This window comes from Serinus canaria, chromosome 2, assembly GCF_022539315.1.
Source record: "Serinus canaria isolate serCan28SL12 chromosome 2, serCan2020, whole genome shotgun sequence".
NCBI classification, from domain to species: Eukaryota; Metazoa; Chordata; class Aves; order Passeriformes; family Fringillidae; genus Serinus; species Serinus canaria.
In genome coordinates this window covers 17,712,653-17,734,064 of record NC_066315.1, presented here as the reverse complement: position 1 = coordinate 17,734,064, position 21,412 = coordinate 17,712,653, and the positions used below count along the sequence as shown (strand labels likewise).

The 21,412-nt window shown below is 40.0% G+C and overlaps 1 protein-coding gene across 17 annotated transcripts in view; it reads left to right on the top strand.

Annotated features, from left to right (window-relative positions):
• KIAA1217 (KIAA1217 ortholog) overlaps window positions 1-21,412 on the top strand; it is a 356,326-nt gene that overhangs the window by 186,854 nt on the left and 148,060 nt on the right. Inside the window, exon 1 of one of the 17 annotated variants that reach the window (XM_018909326.3) lies at window positions 2,484-2,696. The exons of 15 other annotated variants lie outside the window; for them this stretch is intronic. Coding sequence is in view for 1 of the 2 variants with exons in the window: in XM_018909320.3 (XP_018764865.2) it covers window positions 3,409-3,498 (90 nt within the window). In the remaining variant the exon portion in view is untranslated. Of the gene's footprint in view, window positions 1-2,483; window positions 2,697-3,363; window positions 3,499-21,412 lie in introns of those variants that run through there. One more of the 17 variants, XM_018909320.3, reaches the window with a different exon arrangement.

The following is a 21,412-nucleotide window of genomic DNA, read 5'->3' as shown; positions in this document are numbered from 1 at the left end:
AGACTCCAGCCATTAAGCCTTACCTCAAAAAGTATAAACTGAACTAAACCCACATGAAAACATGCAATAATAAATAATAGAAGTTGATTGTAAGAAAGCTGTTTAGTTGGCATGCGTTGTATCAACTGTCTGGCTCATCAGATGCAGTAAGACTATGATGATCATAGCATTAGGGTTCAGAGGGGGATTTTCTTACCAATTGTGTCTCTGTGTGCACACCCACATATCAGTATTTGGTGTGTGTGTTTGTGTGTGTTTATATGTAACTGTATATGGATACACATAGGTTTGTGTGCATAAATATATATATGTACACACAGCTGTGTGTGCATGTATGTGTATGTATAATGTGTGATTTCTTAGCCACTCCATGAATAAGACTATAGTATAATTTTGCCTTGAAGGTTGTATATGTATGTTTAGCATCCATGCTTCCTTTTTTCCACCCTTATATATATGAGCGTGTAGCAGTTGTATAGAAGACAAACTACATGCACATGTAGTAGGTATGCATATGCAACATATACATGTATCAAGAACAAAATCTGTAAGATATATGGGAAGACATGATTTAAAAGGTCATATTTTAAATTAAAATGTCAGAATTTATTTTCCAGGTTCCTTTCCAGGTTCCTTTTCTCCCTTCTTACTTCTTCAGCTGCTTCAGTATCTGGAAAGTGGCAACATTGTCCATGGTGGGAATTTCCCCACTGTAGGACACCTATCAAGGATAGTGGTTAATGCAACACTGTTTTCTAATCTCTCTGTCAAATGGTGCAGCTGAAACATAAAATACCCCACTATTTACAGTCACGTAGCCCCTGGTGTGTATATATATTTATGTAAAATTTCTCCTCCAAGTTGCTTTAAACCATGTCAGCTCCACAACCAGTAGAAAATCGAGACTGGTAATTGTCTGGTTTCTTCTTTGAGGACATTCTTCTCTTGTCCATTTTAGCCATCATTATCTGAGTATGGCAAACTGACTCCTTTTTTGCAGGAAATAAACATCAGGGCAAACATATTATATCTGCTGTCACTTCCTACTGTATCACTTCCACCAGCAAGGGCAGCTGAATGTTGTCTGCATCTTCCACTATGTGCTAATGGCTTCCTCCAGGCTTCATTTATTCAGATAAATACCTCCCTGGATGTGCCTCCTGAGGACCCAATTCTGCTCCTGATAATCTGCCACAAATCAGAAGTACAATCATGGCCAGGTAAAATGCCAGCAGGGATTACTGCTGGTTAGCTAATGTGATGACCTGAAACCTCCCAGCTGTGCACACAGACCATTTCTCCTCCGAAGGTTTGTTGCTTTGTTTGTGATATCTTGTTCTGGAAAGGAAAGCTCACAGAGGCAGGGGCCATCTTTATTTGCACAAGGGGCTTGAGATATTGCAGCAAGGCAAATAGCCTGCAGCTAAGCTGGTCTCTGGTAAACTGGAGCAGTTTTGCAGCAGCCTGGGGGGGTGCAGACGTGCCTTGTGTGCCCCAGCACAGGAGAATGCAGCATGCCATGGCCACATCTCTGTGACCCAAAGCCCAGCAGCCTGCCCTCACACTGCAGCTTTTCCCCCTTCTAAGATAAGTCCACAGCTGGGCACTAGAGCTCCCTCCACCTGGAAGCCTGTAAAGCCAAGGAAAAGTTTTTTGGTTTTTTTTGGGGTAATGCAAGTTTCTGCAGGAGCTTTAAATACATTCTGCCAAGGCTGTCTCACCTGTGGTAATGAAAGGAAGGTGCTAATGTAATCCCTAAGGAAGTTTGAAAAAAAAATAAAAGCAAGAAAGAAACAGTCTGGGATGTCTTCAGTTTCAGACAGTGTGAATCATCTGCTGTGGAGCTCATGGAAGGACATGGTTACCTGCGTAGGTGAGGTTGACTCCAGTCAGCAAAGAAGGAAAGCAAGTACAAGTGTAAAAGCTAGGTCTGTAGCTGCAAACACGAAAAGGAGTTAGCAATTAAGAGGTTAAAATGCTAACCTGGCAATGGGAGGGGGTAATCCCTGCTGTGAACCTGTTTTACAAGTCACCTCTAAAAAAACCTTTCTGAGGGGCAGAGAACAAAAATGAATGCGTAGAAGTTTTTCTGAGCAGGAGCTTGTGAGCCTGGGGTCAGAAAGCGAGCTGGAAGAAGTTTGCTACAGCTTTCTTCAGTTTTTGTTTGACTAGGAAATAGGCTGGGAGGTGTGGAAGGGTCAGGAGCAGCTCTAGTGCTTCAGGCAGTGCTCCGTGAAGAAGAAATTTTCTTGGCAAACAAAATTAGATTTCAATCAATTAAAAACAAAACTCAAATCCTTCAGGTGCCTTTGCAGGGCTGATTGCCTAGAAAATGGTGGTTTAGGGTTTTTTGTTATGTTCATTTAGATCTGAACATGACAGGTAACTCTGGCATCTGGGCAGGTGTGGCTAAGGTTACCATGGAGATCCATGATGTCATGCTTGATAGAGCATGTCAAGACAGCTAATCTAACATGTAGATGTTCAAAAAGTCCCATAGGCCAGGACTAAGCTTTATGCAAATAACAAAGTTACTCTGCAAAGGGGTGAAAGAAAACACGGCTGAGATATGGCGTGCGTTCTACCTGGCAGCTTGAAAGGATTATTACCGATTTCATCATAAATTAAAACTTTTGGAACTAAAAGAAGAGGATTTCAGACCGTCTCTGGCCTCACCTGTGGGATCTCACATTTCGGTAAATAAGCCTCTTTCTGTTTCTGCCCTCGCTGCGAAAAAATGCTTTTGAAATCCTGGAGTTTGCTTCACCATGTTCTGGCTGGCAGCAGGACTGAGTCAATAAAGCAAGTTTTCTGGCAGGGCATGTTCCCTTTTCTCTTTCAAAAATGAGTTTTTTTATTGAATGAACTAAGAATTCAGAATTATTTGAAAGGCATTGTAATGTATCGTGTTGATTATATGAATCATGCTGCAAAAATTTCCTAGGTAGTGTTTTGGAGGAGAAACTAAGAATGGAGACACTGTATTTATTTGTAGATTATTGCCAGATGTCTCTCCTTTAACTGTTAAAATAGAACCTTAAAATTATATCAGCATTTATTCCAGGATTTGATCTGTTAAAATACTGAAGCTTTTTGTTTTTTACATGAATCACAGTATCAGTTGGTTAAACTGACTTTGAGTGTATGTTTTGATATCATAGGTAACATTTGAGCACTTCTTAATAGATTTTTTTCCTTGGGTAAAAGTACGTTAGTAGAGGATAAACATATTTGGAGGTGAAAGTCGAGCAACAGAAAGGCTATTGGGACTTTGGGATTTGAGGTATAAACAAAAGGGGATACTTTCAGTCCCTCTGGAGGGACAGTAAACACCCTGTGTTCTTAGTTGCAACCACTTTCATGCTCACATCAGCCAGGGCAGATCAAGTAAACAGCAGTAGGTAAGGGATGGCTGGCACGATGGGACATGGTAACGGGAAGCAGCGCGGGGGCTACAGAGTCCCTTGGTTCAGATGGCTCAGTATGGAATGGATACAGGTAGGTCTGGGGGGGAAAGGGTGGGAACAATGCCTGAGCTTAAAAATGTGAATAGAGAAAAATTGTAATGTTCTGCCTAAGGCTGCTGAGAGATGTAAACTGGAGAGGAACTTCACTTCCATGTAGATCCTCAGTAGGATTTAGGGAATGAGGAGGCTGCAGAATATGGTAAGCACATTGTTTCATTCCAGGTGAAAAAACAGGGTATAAAGGTTTTCTGATATTCTGCATTGCTTGATTAGGCAAGGTTAAGTAAACATTTTTTGGAATGTGTAGTGACTTTTAAAGTGAAAGAATTGAAAGCACTACAAGTGAAGAAATCACTTCAAAAACCGATTTTTAGTCATAACTCTTTTGCTTTTACACCCAGTTATATCTTGAGTTATTAATGGGAATTTTTTAGAATTCATTTCAATTTAACCTTTCTCCCAAAGTCTGAGTGTTAGTTATTTAGTACTTGCTTTTGTACAAATAACAATGTGTAAAATGAACTAGCATATTTTGTGTTTATTACACTGTTGCAGGTTGATGCCATGGAATTGGGTAGGGAGAAATTGATTTAGTGTTAATGCTGCACGAACACTTCTTTGGTCTGTGCAAGTTAAAAAACAGAGTTGAAAATTACATTCAGTTTTAAAATGTGAAGAATGTGACTTAAATCTGGATATGCTGCAAATTTTTCTAGTTGGGAACATCCATTTCATTGAATTACCATTTGGTTCACGTACTGCTGTACTTAATGTGTCACCAAAAAATGCCCATTTGTATGTGAGAAGTCAGGGTCACACAGCCAGAATGTGCTGTTGTGTCTGCATAGGTTGTAGGTTTTTGTGCAGGGGAAAAGTAAAGTTTCAGAAGTTGTTTGAGAGGTTTCTGAGAGTTCCTGCCTCCTCCCCACCAATGGGCACTGCTTCCCTGCCCGAGCAGGCAGTTCCCCGGTTGTCCTTGGGCAGTCTGTGACACAGCAGCACGCTGAGGAAGGGGGACCCTCCCCAGTGTCCACACGTGTCCCCTGTCTCACCTACAGCTGGTGCAACAATTTATTGCTTTCAGGGCCACTCTAAGTTAGGGGCAACTGCTCGTATTTTACACTGTTACAAGCACCTAAGAAAAGCAATGAAAATGAACATACTCAACATGATTACGAGGTTAAATCTCTGCTGGATTCCAAGCCCTTAGCTTTTGTTTATGGAAGGACATGAGATGACATGTCCATTTGTTTTGAGTTGAAACATGCTCTTTAGCCCCCAGATAATGCTGTGATTGCAAGATATTTATAAATAGCTTGATAGATAAATGAACAAAGAGCTGGTTCATTAGCAAAGTAAAGTGGATTTACTTTGTATTCACTCAAAGTGAAAATGCTGAGGAAGAAGAATATTCCTAATAGAATGTCTCAGTGGAAAGTCTTTCAATTTTACCCTCTAGTTTATAAAAGTAAGGCAACCTATTAAAGTACATATTAAACTACTAGCCCTAAGGTATCTCTGGGAGTAAATGAAGTTTAGCTAGATTGTTAATACTTGCTTTTAAATATAAGTTTCTTCATTTATATCTATCAGTTAAAAGTAATTTGAAAAGCTGGGGTTTTTGAAAGAACAAACAAAACAAAGCTGCAAAAAAGACAAATAAAGCAATTCCTTTTCTTTTTCCTTCCCTCCCCCATGCAAACCACACACACCAGTGCAGTTACTTTGCCCCAACAGGATTAGTAACTTTTTTCTGTGGCAACGCCTCAGCATTTCAAATAGTCTGTATTGTTTGTAACTCAGAAGTCCCTGGTAGTTGTTTGTACTTATCTTTGTTCATGTGAATTTTGCACATATATTTTTCTAATCTAATTTTATTGCAAGCAAAAGTATTTTTAGAATGCTTTGTATTCAGTTGACTGTGTAAATGCCTGCAGTGATCTTGTTCTGGTACCTGTTGTTAAATCCAGTAAGGAGTCTAGGAATTTGGTATCCCTTAAAGCATATTTCAGGCAGCTGCCTTCAAAAGGGTTGCCCATGGAAACCTCTCCCAGTTATTGTAGACACCTGAGATTCCTTAGGTTTCAGAAACTTTAGCTTTTCTGGCCCAAAATGTCCTGAGGCATTTATAGGTGTTCTTTTGCACATACACGGTTTAGCCCTTGTTCTTTCTGGGTTGCCTCTGTTGATGAGTGCCAAAAGCTGCACCAAAACAGCCAGCAGGGCCCTGCTTGGGGATGGGTTCAGGGCAGCACTGGCTCCTTCAGCAGTGGTGGGGAGGAGTGTCTACACAAAGGGTGCTTTGCCACTGCTTCCTCTTCCATCTCTGCTTTTAACCAAAGCACCTCCAGTTGCTTCCTGCCCAGCTCAGGGATGAGCAGCATGGGAGGCATCCTCAGGACTCCATTCTAGATGGGGCTTGATCCCTAAATCCTAAATTTAATTTCAAGCCCCTTATTTACTTAAGAGAGCACAATAAATTTGAGACAGAAGTGATAATGAAGACCTGCAAGCTCTGGTCTGCAGACACTTTTAGCCAGGCTGGTTTTGAGCAGGCATTCTCACTTGGCCACAGCTCTGGAGGTGTGCTACAGAAGCTGTGAGGAGCACTTTTCTGGCAGATGATCACAGCCAGGCAGAGGTGTTGGGTAAGGGCAACAGGTGGGTTGGTGTTAGTGCTGAGGTGACAGTGTAACTTCCCTGGGTAACCTGTGATTACCCTCAGAACTGGTGAATTTGCTGTGGCCAAAAACCATTTCCCTGCAAATGGTTGTGAATATGCTTGAGTTGTTCTTGTTACAGTTGAATAGTCCTGTTAGCTTCTCACTGGGAAGCACTTTTGTGCTATTTGCACATCGTCAGTTGGGATGGGAGCACATATTTATGTCAGTCATTAGCAAAGTAAATGCACCTCTGGACTATTGCTACTGCTTTACAGCGTTTTTCAGTTGATTTTCTAACAAAGGCAGATTGCACTGAAGTCGCCTGATGACTGGTTTGGTTTAACCATAATCACCAGGATTTAAATGTCTTTTCTGGGCTCAAATAGGAGAAGGGAGTAAATCAGACAAGTCAATTGCTTATATACATATATTCCAATTTCCCTTCTCTTCAAATGAGTTGAGTACACCAGGAAAAACAGTGCTGTTGTTAAAACTGTGGCCAACACCTGTGACTCTGACAGCTGCCCCTGAGATGTGTGTTTTTAATACTCACCCAGTCATGATAATTGTGCCAGTTCAGTACATTCGGAATCTGTGGTATCAAGTTTTGCATCTTGACATAGCAAGTCAATGCAGGGACTTCAGGTTGGTCAAGAATCTTTTGAAGGGTGTTTTTTGGTCTTGTGGATCTTTTTGTCCCAATTAGTACCTTTTGTGCCACTGCATTTTGTGTGGCCCTTTGTGCAGAGGATTGTAGTGATTCCAGTTATTCACTAGGAGACTGCTGCCTTAGTAAACACTGAGCAGTGTCATTTGTTTCAGTTTAGGAAAGATTTTCATTGGCTGATCAATACACTGCCATGTGCTTCTCTTTAAAAAAAAAACACAAAGTGTAAAATTCAAAATTATTTATTAAGGAAAGGAAGAGAGAAGCTATTGTCTTTGTTTATCTTTGGATTACAAAATCCAAAAGACTAATAATATGTTTTTCATTTTGAGTTCTGCCTCTCAAGGGCAATTTCTTAACACCTGTCAGGTGGCAGATGTGGGATAATCAGCCATCATGTATGTTCTGATCTTTAGTAGTTACAGATTATTTTGTCCCACATCTTGAGATTTATCTTCCAAAATTATCTTCTTGCTAGTTATAAGACTGGATCTTTCTGATACTGACATGAATGTCCAGTTTTGTTTTGTACTCCTGAATTCTTGACTATGTTAATGTCTCATGACTGAAAATTCCAGGGCTCAATTAAGTTTTAAGACTATTTCAGCTTCTAAGGAGTTTCTCAGACATATCTTACACATACCTTTAATAGATTATCTTCATTGCAATTATTTCATTCAAAAGAGAAAAACTAGTTTTACTTCAATTTCAGTTGAAGCTAAATATTTCTTCGGTCTGAAGGGAGATATCTGTCCTTCAAGAAGAGAGGAAGGAAGCAACAGGAAAATGTAAAGAGTGGAAAAACAGAGTTAAAAGTTTTTCTTTTTATTTAAAAGAAGGTGATTCTGATTTTAAATCCTATATGATATGTTCATTTCAGACACACTTCCTCCCAGATGAATAAGCAGAGACTTTTCCAATTTGCACCTATGTTGTGGGTATGTGGGTGTCTGAAGTCTGGAAACAGACCTGCTGTCAATGTTTATGTATGAGCTTTGGGCTTTTTTCTACTGTGCTTTGAAAGCGTAATTTTAGCTGCATTTATTAATTTGTAGACCTATTTTTAGTAACACAAAATACTATACTTCAGACTGTTGCAATTAGTAGCAAACTACTCACAGAAGGAACAAATATTTGACTTTGATTAGAACAAGTAAAAAGGAACGTCACTTATTTCCCATTGGCTGAACAAATAAACCATTGCGCGACATTGGTTGGTTGATTTAAATGAGAGGAAATATTGTTTGGAAGGAAGAATTATTTTTTAGGATAATGTAAAAAAAATAACTGAAAAGTATGTAATATAACTTAAAACACGTAATATAAATGCTTAATATAACTTAGAACATGTAATATAAATGCTTCCATTTAAAAAGTGTACCCAAAAAATTAGAACATTTATAAAATTTCTTGTTGATCTAAACAAGCTATTTTCTTTTTTCTTTTTTTGATAGAGAAGTGATACTTTGAGTAAATTCTTGATCTACTTATATTTCTATCTGTTATGTATTTCCCTAAAAGTCTGTAAAGAAAAACCCACTCCAAAACCTCACAGATATTGTGTGCCAATTTCACTCTTTCATTATGGATATCACATGATCTTTTTTTTTTAAGCTATTTCATATTAAAATTGGTTAATAGGTTTCCATTAAACAGAAAACATTATGTCAACATCTGCCATGCAGGGATGTGGGAGAACCTCTGTTCTCTGAGAATGGTATCACCACAATAATGCAATTACCAAGATTGGTCAGTAATACTGCAGTATTTTTTGGGTTTTTTAGAGGATCTCAATTGTTCCAATTTGTTTTCAGCTGCTAGTCCAAGCTGCCATCCTTTTTGCTAATTCGAATTCCAGCACTGGGAATACAGGCAGGATGGTGTCTTCTGCCAGCCCCTTGCATGGTCCTGCGTGGGTGAGGGGACAGAGGAGGGTTTCTGCACCACACAGACCAGGGACTCTGCCTTACCAGGGGCAAATAGTGTGGAGTCTGTCACTGAGGAATTTAAATGAGAACGTGATAGAAACACCATCAAACCTTTCTGGAGGTCATGGAGAACCTCTCCCTTCAGAACATCGCAGAAGGGTGGGATGGGGTGGAGCAAGGAGGCGCAGATCACAAAAATGTTTTTCTTGGCCCTCGTGGTGCTGGTATTGATGTCAGTAAAGTGTTCCTGCTGACCAGGGTACGGTTGGCTCAAAACCCCAGCGGACTGCCTGACCGACGTGCTCTTCCTCTGATATCAGATGCAAGCATTTAACTGGCTCATGTGTACTTCCCCTCGATTTTATTTTTACCAAGTGTTTTCCTCACCGGACGTTGCAGCCGGAGACTTCCCGCGCAGGCACCTGCTGCTGCTGCCGCCGCCGCGGCACGCCGGGCCCGCGGCTCCCTCACGGCCGCAGCTGCCAGGCCCTGCTGCTCGGGCTCCGGGCCACGGCGCCTAATCCCGGCCTCAGCAACTGCCTGCATCCATCCCGAGCCTGGAGCCCGCGGCATGTGGAGTCAGGTTTCTTCGTGAGGCCAGTGAATGGCTTTCAGTAATGCAGCACTGCTGCGGAGGCCGCTTATAATACTTGGTTGTTGCTGTAGCTTAATTCAAGATATTTCACCACAGCATTAACTATTTGTATTTCTTTGCTCTTTCATGTCTTACTGTACACATAAGACCTGGACATGTAAGCCTCTTCCTTCATTGCTAAGTTGTGACCTCATTGGTCTTGGCTATCAATCCTGTCACAACAGGGTGGTTTGTGGCCCATGTGCGGATGTATTTGCTCAATCCCCACCCGTGTGCGAACACGCAGCCACGAGAAACCAGGATTTTGTCATATGTGATTCATTCATCCACCCGGATGTGTAATGAAGTTGCACATCAGATGAGGCTCTGCCGCATGTGCACACCTATGGAAAAGCTGCACCAGGAGGAAGAGGGACCTGTGCTGCTCCTGCTTCTGCCCTTCCATGCTGGTGGCAGTGTGCTGCTGAGGAGATGGCTCCTGGGGAGGAGGTAACCCCTCGTGCTCCTGTGGCACAACCGAGAAGAAAAAGAAACTTCTCAGCTCTTTGCTGCTCCTCTGGTGATTCTCCTGCAAGCCAGGTACAGGTGTGATTAAGAGCCATGGCTTTCTTCTCTGAGGCTTGTGTAAGAGAGAGTGGAAACTTTTGGATAGTCTGTTACATTCAAAACATTGCTGCCTGTAAGAAGGAATGTTCTTAAGTGCTCATTATTATTATTGTCCTATTGTCCATACATGTTTCTAGGTTGATTTTGAGAGGTGCAAAAAACGTGATGTTGCTGCAGTAGTTATCAGATGTTTTCAAGAGGGAAACTGACAGCCTACAGAAGAAAGGCTTCTCTTGAACCACGTTAAAATGCAATTTGATTTTATCTCATGGTATCAAAATTTGTCATATGCTGTTCAAAAACCAAGATGCTTTCTTCTCTAATTATAGAGAATGTTTGTATGCAGGGTTTAATCTTCTTACTGGAAGTCTTCCAGGACTCTGGACTTTGTGGGCCTCTTCTGAATTAAAGGGTTAGAAAACAGTAGACTTGTACTCTGAAGATACTTGAATAGTAAAGATGAGTGAGCTACTTTTTCTCATGTCTTCTCTTGCTTCTGCTGTAATATTTTGGGTTTGACATATCTTTTTTTCCTCCTGCTGTGACAGAAGGTATTGGTTTGTTTTAAAGAAACCGTGAACTCACAAGTTCGGTCTTGTTTCTGCATGACTTAAACCTAAGATTCATTACTTTGCCAAGAATAGTTCCACTTATAATATGTTAGACAGATTTCTTTGTTGCTGTGGTATATAGGCAAAGCCAGCTTGGAATTTAGGGAAACTTTCCACAGTTTGTAAAAGGAGAACTAAGGAAATGAAGGAAAAAAAATAAAGACTCACAAGTATTCAAACAGGTCCTTGTGAGATGCTTCCTATGTAGGGTTGGGGTTTTTTTAATGTACTTGTGTGGATTTCTCACAATATCTATTAGGGATGTACTGTCAGAGAAAGGGCTGAGGTTTTTTGTGATGTATCACAGCAGTGTGATTTTAGGTGTAGCAACTGGGGCAAGTAATTCTGAACTGATGCCAAAGAGATTTTTGTTTAAGGTGATTACTCTCTGTGATGATTATAAGAAGATGCATAAACTTCTAGATTACATTGAGTTGCTGTGCAGACTTTTAAACACACCAGACTAAAACTAATGTGGGGTAAAATCTACAGATGTATTGAGTTGACTGGTAAAACAAGGGCAGTTTAGATAACCATTCAGTGGCTTATTGTGGTAAGATAAACATGGAATTCTAGGTATTTTCCACAGTAAAAGAACTCGTGGTCTTTTGATCTGTGCTTTCTACTGCCACTTGTCAAACTTCTCTGGATACTGCCAAAATGTCTGTGCTTTTGTCATTGTCCTCTCTCTCTCCTCTCACATTTTTTTTTTTCCATTTTAGGAACAAAGTATTAGATTTTGAGAGCAGAATAGCTTTTCTAATTCCTGACTTCCTCTGCAAAAGCAGTCAGACAAAAGTTATCAAGTCTTTCAAGTGAGGTTTGTCTAGCCACTACTGCTTTGTTTTTCAGCTTATCTTCCCTGTGGTTTGAAAACTTTCTTATATGTCTGGGTTCTGTGATCCTTCAGAAGTCTTTTAAAATGCAGTCATAATTTCAAAATGTTCACTCTGCCTTCAGATACTTCCAGTGGAGACGAGGGCGATGATCTGGTTTTACTTACCTCAGTGTATGGCAGGGAGCTGTGTTTGGAAACCTAATCTTACATACTGTTTGACTGCTCATTTAACCAGAACAGCCAGCCTGATTTCATATTGCTGTCTCTGCCAACCCACAAAATCACCTACATTTGTTCACCCAAATTCAGCAAAGAAGCTGAGTCTGGCGGCGTTCTGTTGCAACAGCCGGATTTAAGTAATTTTATCTGAAATCCAGGAGTGAGGGAAAGTTGAATAAGAGCTGTAAGGGGAAGAAAAGCCTGGATGAGCCAAAGAGAATGTTTTGCTTTGAGTCCATTCTAGGTGTCTTGGGTGTTGCACTAAAGAGCAAAATCATTAAAATCATTTTGAAAACTAGTGACTGGCACCAGTGCAAGGTTAACAGCATATTGTGGTATCATGCTCAGTAAAAGCACATAGTTTATCTTTTCCATGACTAGACTGCCTTAGTTTGCAAATAAAGGGAGAATTTCCAGTTTCCCTGTTAATAACAGACAGGTAAGCAGTCAGAACCATAGCTCTGCTATTTGATCGCTTGAAAGCCCAGGCACCAGAAGCGTTGCAAAGAACAAATTTGCCCAGACTCAGCCCATGAGATCTCTCTTATCTCTCCTGTCACCTTGTTCTCATCTAAGAAGAGGATCAGCCAGTTGTTTCTCATTTAGGCCCCAGCTTCAGACAACATTAGGCATGATGCTCAAATATCCCCCATGGAAGTGAAGTTGGTTGGCAGCGGTGTAGAAAGGCATCGTTTTTCCCCACTGCCTTTCCTGAAAGCTCCATGTAAATACACAGGCCGTTGGTTTTTAATAACCAAGCTCTTCCTGTTGGAAGGTCTCAGTAAGTAGGAATATACAAACATCAAACTGACTTTGCTGTCCCAGGTGGGAGTATGAATTGACTGCTGTTCATTGAAGATGATTTCAAAAGCATCTGATTAAAATGTTAATATAAGTGCTGTTTTCAACAGTATTTTTTTGGACTGATAATATTGCAGTTTGCTTCTGTAAGTCCAAAGTGTACTGATCAAAAGAAAAATGATGCTGAGATCTGGAGACATTGTGGGAGTTGTACTTCTTTTCCTCAGCCTAATCCAAAATGACACAACCAAAACAAGTTAATATTTCATTATACTGGAAAATTTCTTAAACAAATACAGCACTATGAGCTCTGTTTGACTTAAAGGAGAACAGTTACTATACTTCCACTTAAAAGAGAGGGAGGTATTCCTTCTTATCAGCAGGGCTATTTCTTTCCTGACAGTTTGTGCTTGTCAAAACGGATAAGGGATAAGATCACAGGCCACATAACAAGGCCTTATGCCCCCTTTTCCATGCTTGGTAGGCTGAGAGTCAACAGGACAAAATTTTATTTATTTCCCTGACATGCTGCCTTGCTACTTCACATGAAAGCAGTTCTGTCTTAATCTAAGGGGGCTTGTACAGTTTGAGTTAATCCAACCATTAAGAAGCACATTGTTCAAAGATTTGCAGATACTATTTCACAGGCCAAAAAGCTTCTGAGAGTTTCTTCAGCCACAGTATTAGCTAAACAAAATTAGAGTAAACCATGATGCAGTTGCTTTGCTTTTTTTTTTTCTTTTGCAGGGTATCTTTTTTGTCTTCCCTCTTACATTACAAGTTGCCATAAATCATTTGTAGAGTACAGTGACCTTTACAGAAATACTACAAGTAGTAAGTGCTTAGGGAACATTGTCTTGATAGCTGGAAAGAGAAGATTATTGTAGCAGGAAATTATCTGAATGAATGAAAGATCAAAAAAAAAAAAACCAAAAAAAAACCCCCAAAAAACCAGATTCTTCCCAACCTCAGCCTGTGGTAGAGTAGCCAGAGGTGTATTATTCTCCAGTAGGGCTTGACTACCAGAACAGGCCATCTGCCATGGTTTTAGGCCTGATAAAATTTCTACACCTTCTCCTTGAAAACTGAAATCAAGAGTTTGATTTACCTGTAGACACAGGCAGGGGAAGGTTCATACTCTGGATTTTTCCATGCAGAAATTTCAAGGAAAATGAAATATGGCTTGAGAATTGCTGGCCCTTGGGACTAGCACAGGGAGAAGCAGGTGGCATTTAAAATCTGAAGAAATCCATGGATTTCTTCCAAGTTTGGTAATAAAGTGCTTACACCTGGTTTGCCAGCTGGACTTTGGTACTCAATCTTATTTTATATTTTTTGTAAATTTGTGGAGAAATGGGTTCATTTGGGAGGAGGTAAATATAGCTAGAAATTAAGACTTTTCATATAGAAGAATGTTAAATGTCACCTCTTGAAGCAGTTGTTGGGAATATATTGACAGGCAGCTTTTATAGAAGTTTTTCTTTTTAATGGAATCTGGACTTTGGTGAAGAAATTCGTTCTGCTTCAGAGGCCAGCAATTGCAATACAGTGTTTTTGCCATAGGAGTATGACATATTGACCTAGTAGGTACACAGTATCTTGTTACAAAACCAGAGTGTATCCCAGCCAGAGAGCATATTTTAATATGGTATTATCTTTTGTTTCCTCGTATTTCATCAATAAAATAGATAAAGAAGTTTGGCAAGAAATTCTGTAAAGATGTGAAGAGCGACAAGTGAGAGGATGGTGATTTTACAAAGAAAATGACAAATAAAACAGGGAAGGAAAGATTTTAGTCAGATGTGTAAATATATCCTTTGGGTTGAGAGGTAAAGCCAGAGGTAATGAACTGTCAGACTCAAGTAACCACCTTAGGAAATGTGCACAGTGTTTGTGCATAATGTGTGCTCTGCTCATAGCTCCTACTGTGAGTCTGCTGTGGTGGTGCAGAGACCTGCAGCAGCCTGCAAAGTCACTTTTTAGGGCTAAAGAGCAGAGCCAATTAATGGTCATGAGCCTGGTGTAAATACATGATGTAAGTGTTTAATACACGGCAATTCTACATGGGTAAAACTTTTCACAGGTTAAGACTTCCAAAGAAGATACTGAGTTGGTATTGAAAGAGCCAGCAGTGGCATTTTTATAAACTCACAAGATCAGATGAGTTTGTAAAGTTTTGTCTCAGCTTTTGAAAACTGCAATGGAGAATGGAGTAACTGCATTTGAGCAAATGTGTGATTGTGTATCATGGAAATGCCTAAGTTGAAAAGGACTTCTGGGTAGCACCTGAATGGCTGTGGAAAGCAGAGATTTAGATTAGATTATCCACACCCATCAAGCTGAGTCTTGAATATTGCCAGTGGAGGAGTTTCCACCACTTCTCCAGATGGAATTTCCAGGAACAAGGTAAACTGTACTGTGGAAAATGGTAAGTCTGGAAGGGATGTAAGGAACTTTTGATCTTTCTGTTTTCACAAGAGTTCCTCATGTGACGCTATCATAAAAGGAGAAGGAGCTCTTTTCCAGGAAGACAGCGATTAAGACTCAAATCAGCCTTACCTCTGGGTGTGCATTGTGACAGGAATGCCTGCTATAGAAGGGAGGTTGAACCATGGGAACATTGCAGAAGGACATCCAAAACATTTGAGATCCATGAAATTGTTTCTCTCTGAGAACAGTGATTTTTTTATCCAATGACCCAATCAAAATAGAGATCTTCCTAGATCAAGAAATGTAATTCTGTGGAAGCAGGAGAAAACAGACTGCGATTATACTGGCTTTTTAGAACAGCAATAAAAATCACAGCAGAAACTAAAGGTTATAGCTGGAGAGCTGAATAGATTCAAATCAGGAGTAATGCACAGTATTTTTCATATAGAAATGATTCATTTTTCTGGCAAATTATCAAGGGAAGCAAGAGGTTCTTCATATCTCTAAATCTTTGAACTATGACAGGTTGCTTTTCTAGCATGCTTTAGTCAAACAAAAGTTGCTGATGAATAGGGGTGATTGGCAGAGACTTATTGGCTGCTCCTTGGCCCTGGTTATGCAACTGAGACTCTTGGCTATTCATGCAATTTTAATGTTGCAAGCGCTGTTCATATGAAACTAAGTTTGACCCAGCTGCTTTTTAATATAGGACTGCAATAAGAATGAGCTGTTTTAGGGAAAAAAAAATTGCTTTAAATATTTAAAAATTTAGGTTACTTGAAAATTTAAGATAAAAATAAGAGCAGTAAGCAAAATATTTCAAGAAAAAGTCAGTGAATAAAGTTCAGGTAGAGTTAGGGTAAATAGTATTTGCCATGTACAATTAGAATATTAATATATATATATTATTGTTATCCTAACCAGGATACCAATATACAGGTATCCTAAATAAGCACAAAAAGGCCTGTGTGACTGCTACCACAAAAATTTCCCAGCCTTGGATGCAATTAATTCAGAGGAGTTTTCTACTTTGACCAAAACTTTAAATTCACCTCAGTTGTTCCTTGGGAAAATTCTTGCTTATAGCAGTAAGAGTTTGGGCAATGTTAGAGATCCCAGGCTTGGTCTGCCCTGAAATTGATACTTTTTAAGGTATCACCAAAGTCCCCCTTTGATTCTTCATATACTGGCGCTTGCAAAGTAATGGATCTGGCTACAGTATATTTTTCTGAACAAGGACAAGACTACAGTACACCTTGACACAACCAAGACATAACCCACAACCAAATTATTTTGGGGTAAGGGGGAGACAAAACCCCTTCACTGGGGCAAGGTTCCGTAATGGATAGAAGTATACCTAAAAATGGGACTTTGCACCATTTGGCAATTATTGGTGGGCACAGCAGAAGGAGAAATTGCAGTCTGTCTGGGAGAAGTTGGTGATAAAATCAGAATGAGTTTTCCAAGGGAGAATAAGAGCAAAGTGACATAGTCTGAGAATGAGAAATTTCTTTTAGGACTTTGGTGAGAAACAAGAAAAGGATAAGGGCTATGTTAAAGTAATATGGAAAATCTCTAAGCAGAAAATAATTCTTCATCTGCTCTTGTAATCATAGGATAATGAAAAAAATGAGGTAAGGAAATACATTGCACATGTAGCGTGAGGGGCCATGGGCATAACATGGGTGTGTCAGAAAGGCTTTAGAAGAGTTTAAGGGGACCAAAGCTGTGCACCAAAGCTGATTGCAGCAGGAGGGGAGCATTTTGAACCCAGTGAATGAGTGCTGCACAAAGCTTCTGGTGCTGAGCAGTTTAATTCTAGTAGCTGGGAAGGATTCCCTAAGTGATGTACAGGAGCTCTGTATGTCTGTCCCTGGGGAATTCAGGCTGCAGTTTGGTTGTGTGTAGCCCAGCTGAAGGTAGGTGTGGGATTCTGAGGGGGAACCTCATTCTTGCCTGTGAGTATCTGAAGGGAGGATGCCAAGGAGATGGATCCAGTGTCATCTCAGTGGTGCCAAACAACAAGACAAAAGGCAGTGGGCAGAAACAGAGGGACAGGAAGCTTTCTCCACCTGAAGAACTTCTTTGCTGTGTGGGAGACTGAGCATGGGAGCAGGTTGCCCAGAGAGGCTGTGGAGTCTCCTTTACTGGAGCTACTCCAGAACTGCCTGAAGGCAATCCTGTGCAATGTGCTCTAGGATAGCCCTGCTTGAGCAGGGAGGTTGGACCAGATGACCACTGTGGCCCCTTCCAACCTGACCCATTCTCTGATCTTCATTCCACTGCATGTACAGTTTGGGGTTTGACTTAATGGTTCCAGAAACCACCTAAACTGTTTTTACCTTAAAATATATGTACACAAGAATACATAATTTCTTTATTGAAACCATCAGCAAAATTGAAAGTTTTTGTAATTTACAATTTCCAATCAAGTGAGGGATAAATTGTACTGTCAGTTGTAAAGTAGCTGATCTAGCTCTGCTTTCTTTCTTTCTTTTCTTCTTTCTTGTTAGATCTTGCTTCTGTTTTGAGAAAACCAAATTTGTAATAAAAATTGATAATAGCCAAAGTTTAAGAAAAAAGCTGCCTCTATCCATTTTATACTTTGTGTAGTCTAGACAGTCTGCATTTGTAAATATCCTGCTATTGCATTAGGATATTGTAAATATCCTGCTGTAGCAAGCTTGACAGTAATAATGAGAAGAAATAATTTTTCCCCATGCTACAGTGGTGGGCCTTCCTGGTTTGTGTGGGTGACTCCCTGAGGTATGCAATATCACTGTCAGCTGCATTGGCTCAGCAAAATAAGCAGGAAAATTCATCTCTGTGTTCTTTTAGTGGTGTTTAAATGAAGAGGAAGGGAATTAGTAAAAAAGAAATGCAGTTGCCAAGAATTCAGAACATTTTCCTGGGTTTTTTTCCCTGAAATTTCAGTCTGAATGAAGCAAATAAATTCTGAATTTTCTCACAGTCTCAACAGCTACCTTTTCAAACTTTAATTTACTATATTTATTTATCTTTGCATAAAAAAAACAAAAGAGCTCTTTGTTTTAGTGGTATTTCCTATTTTTGGAAGTAGAATTTCTGAAATGCTGTGAAAAAATTCTGTGTCAACCAAAAGGAGGAATACTGAAATGCTTTGAATGTTCATACTTTCATGAGATGTACTTACTTTAAAATATAGACTGAAAATCTCTATCAGTTTCAGATGAAAAGTGTGCCATATTTATGCAGATGAGTCAAGAACTAAGTCCATGAACACAGGAGTTCATTCTTTAACATTATGCATTACTTTGTTAAGCTGAGTCTCTTAAGCTCTGCTTTCAAAACATTTTTTCTTAAGCCCCTACAAAAAGAAGCATCTTTGAACTGAAATTTTCAAAAGGATAAAAGTTATATTTTGTTTCTCAAATAATTGTGATCTAAAACATTTCTTTATACCAAGAGTATGTTAAACTCCCTTTAATATTAATTTGAACCTGTAGTTTCTCTCTTTTAAAAGAAGTGGATGTTTTGTTATATAAAATAAAAGTCTAGTCTACATGTTGCTTTCAGTTCTCCATCTGTCATGGTAGAAATAATTTAAAGGAAAACAAAGCATCCAGAGTATGTGCTAATGATTCAAGTGTACAGTTGCTTTTATTAGAGTTCTTGGTGGGGCTGAGTATTTTTCCACACAGGCTTTTCGAGCTTTGCTGACAGCTACAGCACACCTGTAGGGTGTGGGTGATGGACTCAGCCAATTAATTATTGATGAAGACAACACCAGAATGCACTCTGACATGTGTTATGCTGTACTGGGTTTCTGTCTGTACTTTCCTGAGTTTGGGTCATGTTCTCTACAGTCTCCAGGCTGTGTAGAGAGGTTTGTGGCCAATGAAAAATGTGCTTCCAGTATTTCTTGATGTTTGACCTGGGTTGTCATCATTTCTGCCTGTAGTTCTCAGGCTGTGGATTGCTAATGCCATATAAGCACTGGGAATAGCACTATGCTATGGAAGACCTTTAAAATTCCATGTTAAGGGACCCGGTTTGTAAAGCTCCTGGAAAAGCATGCTGGGGTGCAGAAGTGTTTTTTCCTCCATCCCCTTGACTCTACTGCTGTGACAAACCCAGCACAATGTTCATTAATCATCCTCTCTGCAAATACTCACCCTGCTTTGTCCCACCCCTTGGTGAAGCCTCAGTTTTGTCATCTCTGGAGGCTTCTGACCATTTCTCCATGGTCTGAAGGGATCAGCATTGTCTGTGGTGAACCCTTTCTTTCCAGGACTTGTGCTTGGCTTGCATGGCACCCTCCTGCCAGAGAGCACTGAAGTGAGGCCAGCTACTAAATATTTCTCTGAAAGGTGTGAGGGTTGTATATTTGAATTAATGTGATCTCATATTTGTATATAAATGGTACTTTTAAGCTATTTCCTTCATAAAATACCAAAAGATTCCTTCCTCCTCTCACAGTGGGGAGGCTGAGGAGCCTGTGGAGGGGAGGGATGGCTGTGAAAGCATGAATGAGTCTGGGCAAATATCAGGGACAGGCTGTGGCCCTGTGCCATCAGCCAAGTGTGTCAGGGTAGCAGTGACCTTCAGTGTCCCTCAGTCGTCTCGTGCCAGTGGCCAGAGTCAGTGGAATCACCACATGACCTTTCCCATGGGAAAGCTTTCTCCCACAGCATTTTTGTGGAAGTCTCTTGTATTCAGGCTTGGAGAGGAGGGGAGTTTGGCCCTGTGTATGCAGATTGGTGATAGCTGCCAGTTGAGGATTTTGCAGAGCATAAAGCTGAGGACAAGAGTTCATACCACTTTAAAAGTCCATGTAATTCTTTTAAATACTGGAAATACTACTTGAAGGAGTGTCTCTGTCCTGTTGTGTCGCAAGAGTGAAACAATAGCATGTTTGACTTGAGACCTTGAAAATATTTTCCTCTTTCTAATAAGATTGATACAACTTTCCCACCACTTGCATTGAAAGTTGGCAAGATTCTGAGGAGCAGTTAGAGTTTTACTATTTAAGTTAACTTGTGTAATCATGTTTGTATCTGGATAGAGAGACATGATTTACTCAACTGTGCATAAGGAAATTTCAACTGTGGGAAACAAGTCTTTAGAAGGTGTTTACTTCTAATTCATTTCTTTGCTGAAAGTTGAGGAAACTCATACTCCTGATTTAAATGAACATAAAAATTTCACTCAGGATCTTAAAAAAAATGCAAAGTACATGTTCCACCACTGGTAGAGAATTTGAAAAAGATTGGTGTTATAATATATGATGCTGGTTTAAAATGAAGGTAGACATTTTAGAAAAACAAACCCAAGTGTTAAATCCACTTTCTGCCTTGGTTTGCAGTCATGAATATACAAGGCTTTAGGTTGTGTGAATCACAGAGAATTTGACATTGGCACACAAGATTTTAAAAGCATTTCTATGTCCCTTAAAAGTGGTGACAAGCTTTATATTTAGTTTTAATACGTTGAGAGAGTAGTATCTATTACAGGAACTATTTTAACTTCTGTGAAGTTAACTAGAACTAATTTAGCTGGTGAGCCAGGGCATGAAGGCTTTCTCTGAAAAAATAAAAGGAGAAATACAACAGAATCTTACCCAGATAGAACTGAGCCAGAGGTGGTTCTTCAGACCTGTAAGTACGGCAGGGATACATTTAGATAGGAAAAAGGATATCCATCTGCTAGCTTCAAACACTTCTCAGCCCCAGGAAAGACAAGCTTTAGTCTTAGCTCTCAATCCAAGATCAGTGGGTAGCTGAAAGTGTGTGCAGCAGTGTTTGTTAAGGGGCAGTGGCCAAGGAGCTTTCCCAGCATTCCAAAGCATTGCAGGTGGGATTTTGACTCATTCCTCTAACCATGCAGGTGATGCATAAGCTCTGATGAGGCAGCAAGAATTTCTCCAGTGAAAGGAAGCTTCCAGTATGTCCAATTCCACCCAATTTCCTTTGCCAGTACTGTAGGATGAGGCAGAGGGGTCATGGCCAGTGCTGTCACTGTCTGGTGGTCTGTGGCTGCTGGCAGCTTCTGGGGACAGCAGAGGCTTGGAAAGGCCATGGGCTATTCACAAATGTACCAGAGAGGTCAAGAGTTTATTACAGGAGCACAGAGGAAATTACCTCCTCACCTGGCTCCCTAAATTCAGCTAGATTTGTGATACATGTAAAATTAGTCAGGATCATTTTAAGAATGCCTGAAAAGCTCAGATATTGCTTCACTAAGGCAGAGTAGTTAAATTTGATAGGCAACCAAATAGCATGGGATGAGAACAATGTAAAAACCTTAGAATTACAGGTCTGAAAATATTCTTCAGGATTTCTACTGAAAACAGAGGGGAAAAAAAAAAGAACAGGGTGATTTTGGTATTTTATTAAAAAACAGCAAACAAAACAGATGGAAGACATTTCGGATTTGTATCTTCCTAATGTGAAGCACCAAAGGGTATTTTTTCTGTTTTTCATTTTGAACATGGGGGTGGAGATAGATTAATGGGTTTTGGTTTAGCCTCCAATTCTTAAATGTCTTGCTCTTGAAAACAGTGTTTTTCTCCTCCTTTATACCAGATGTTGTACTCTGGAGAGTAATTT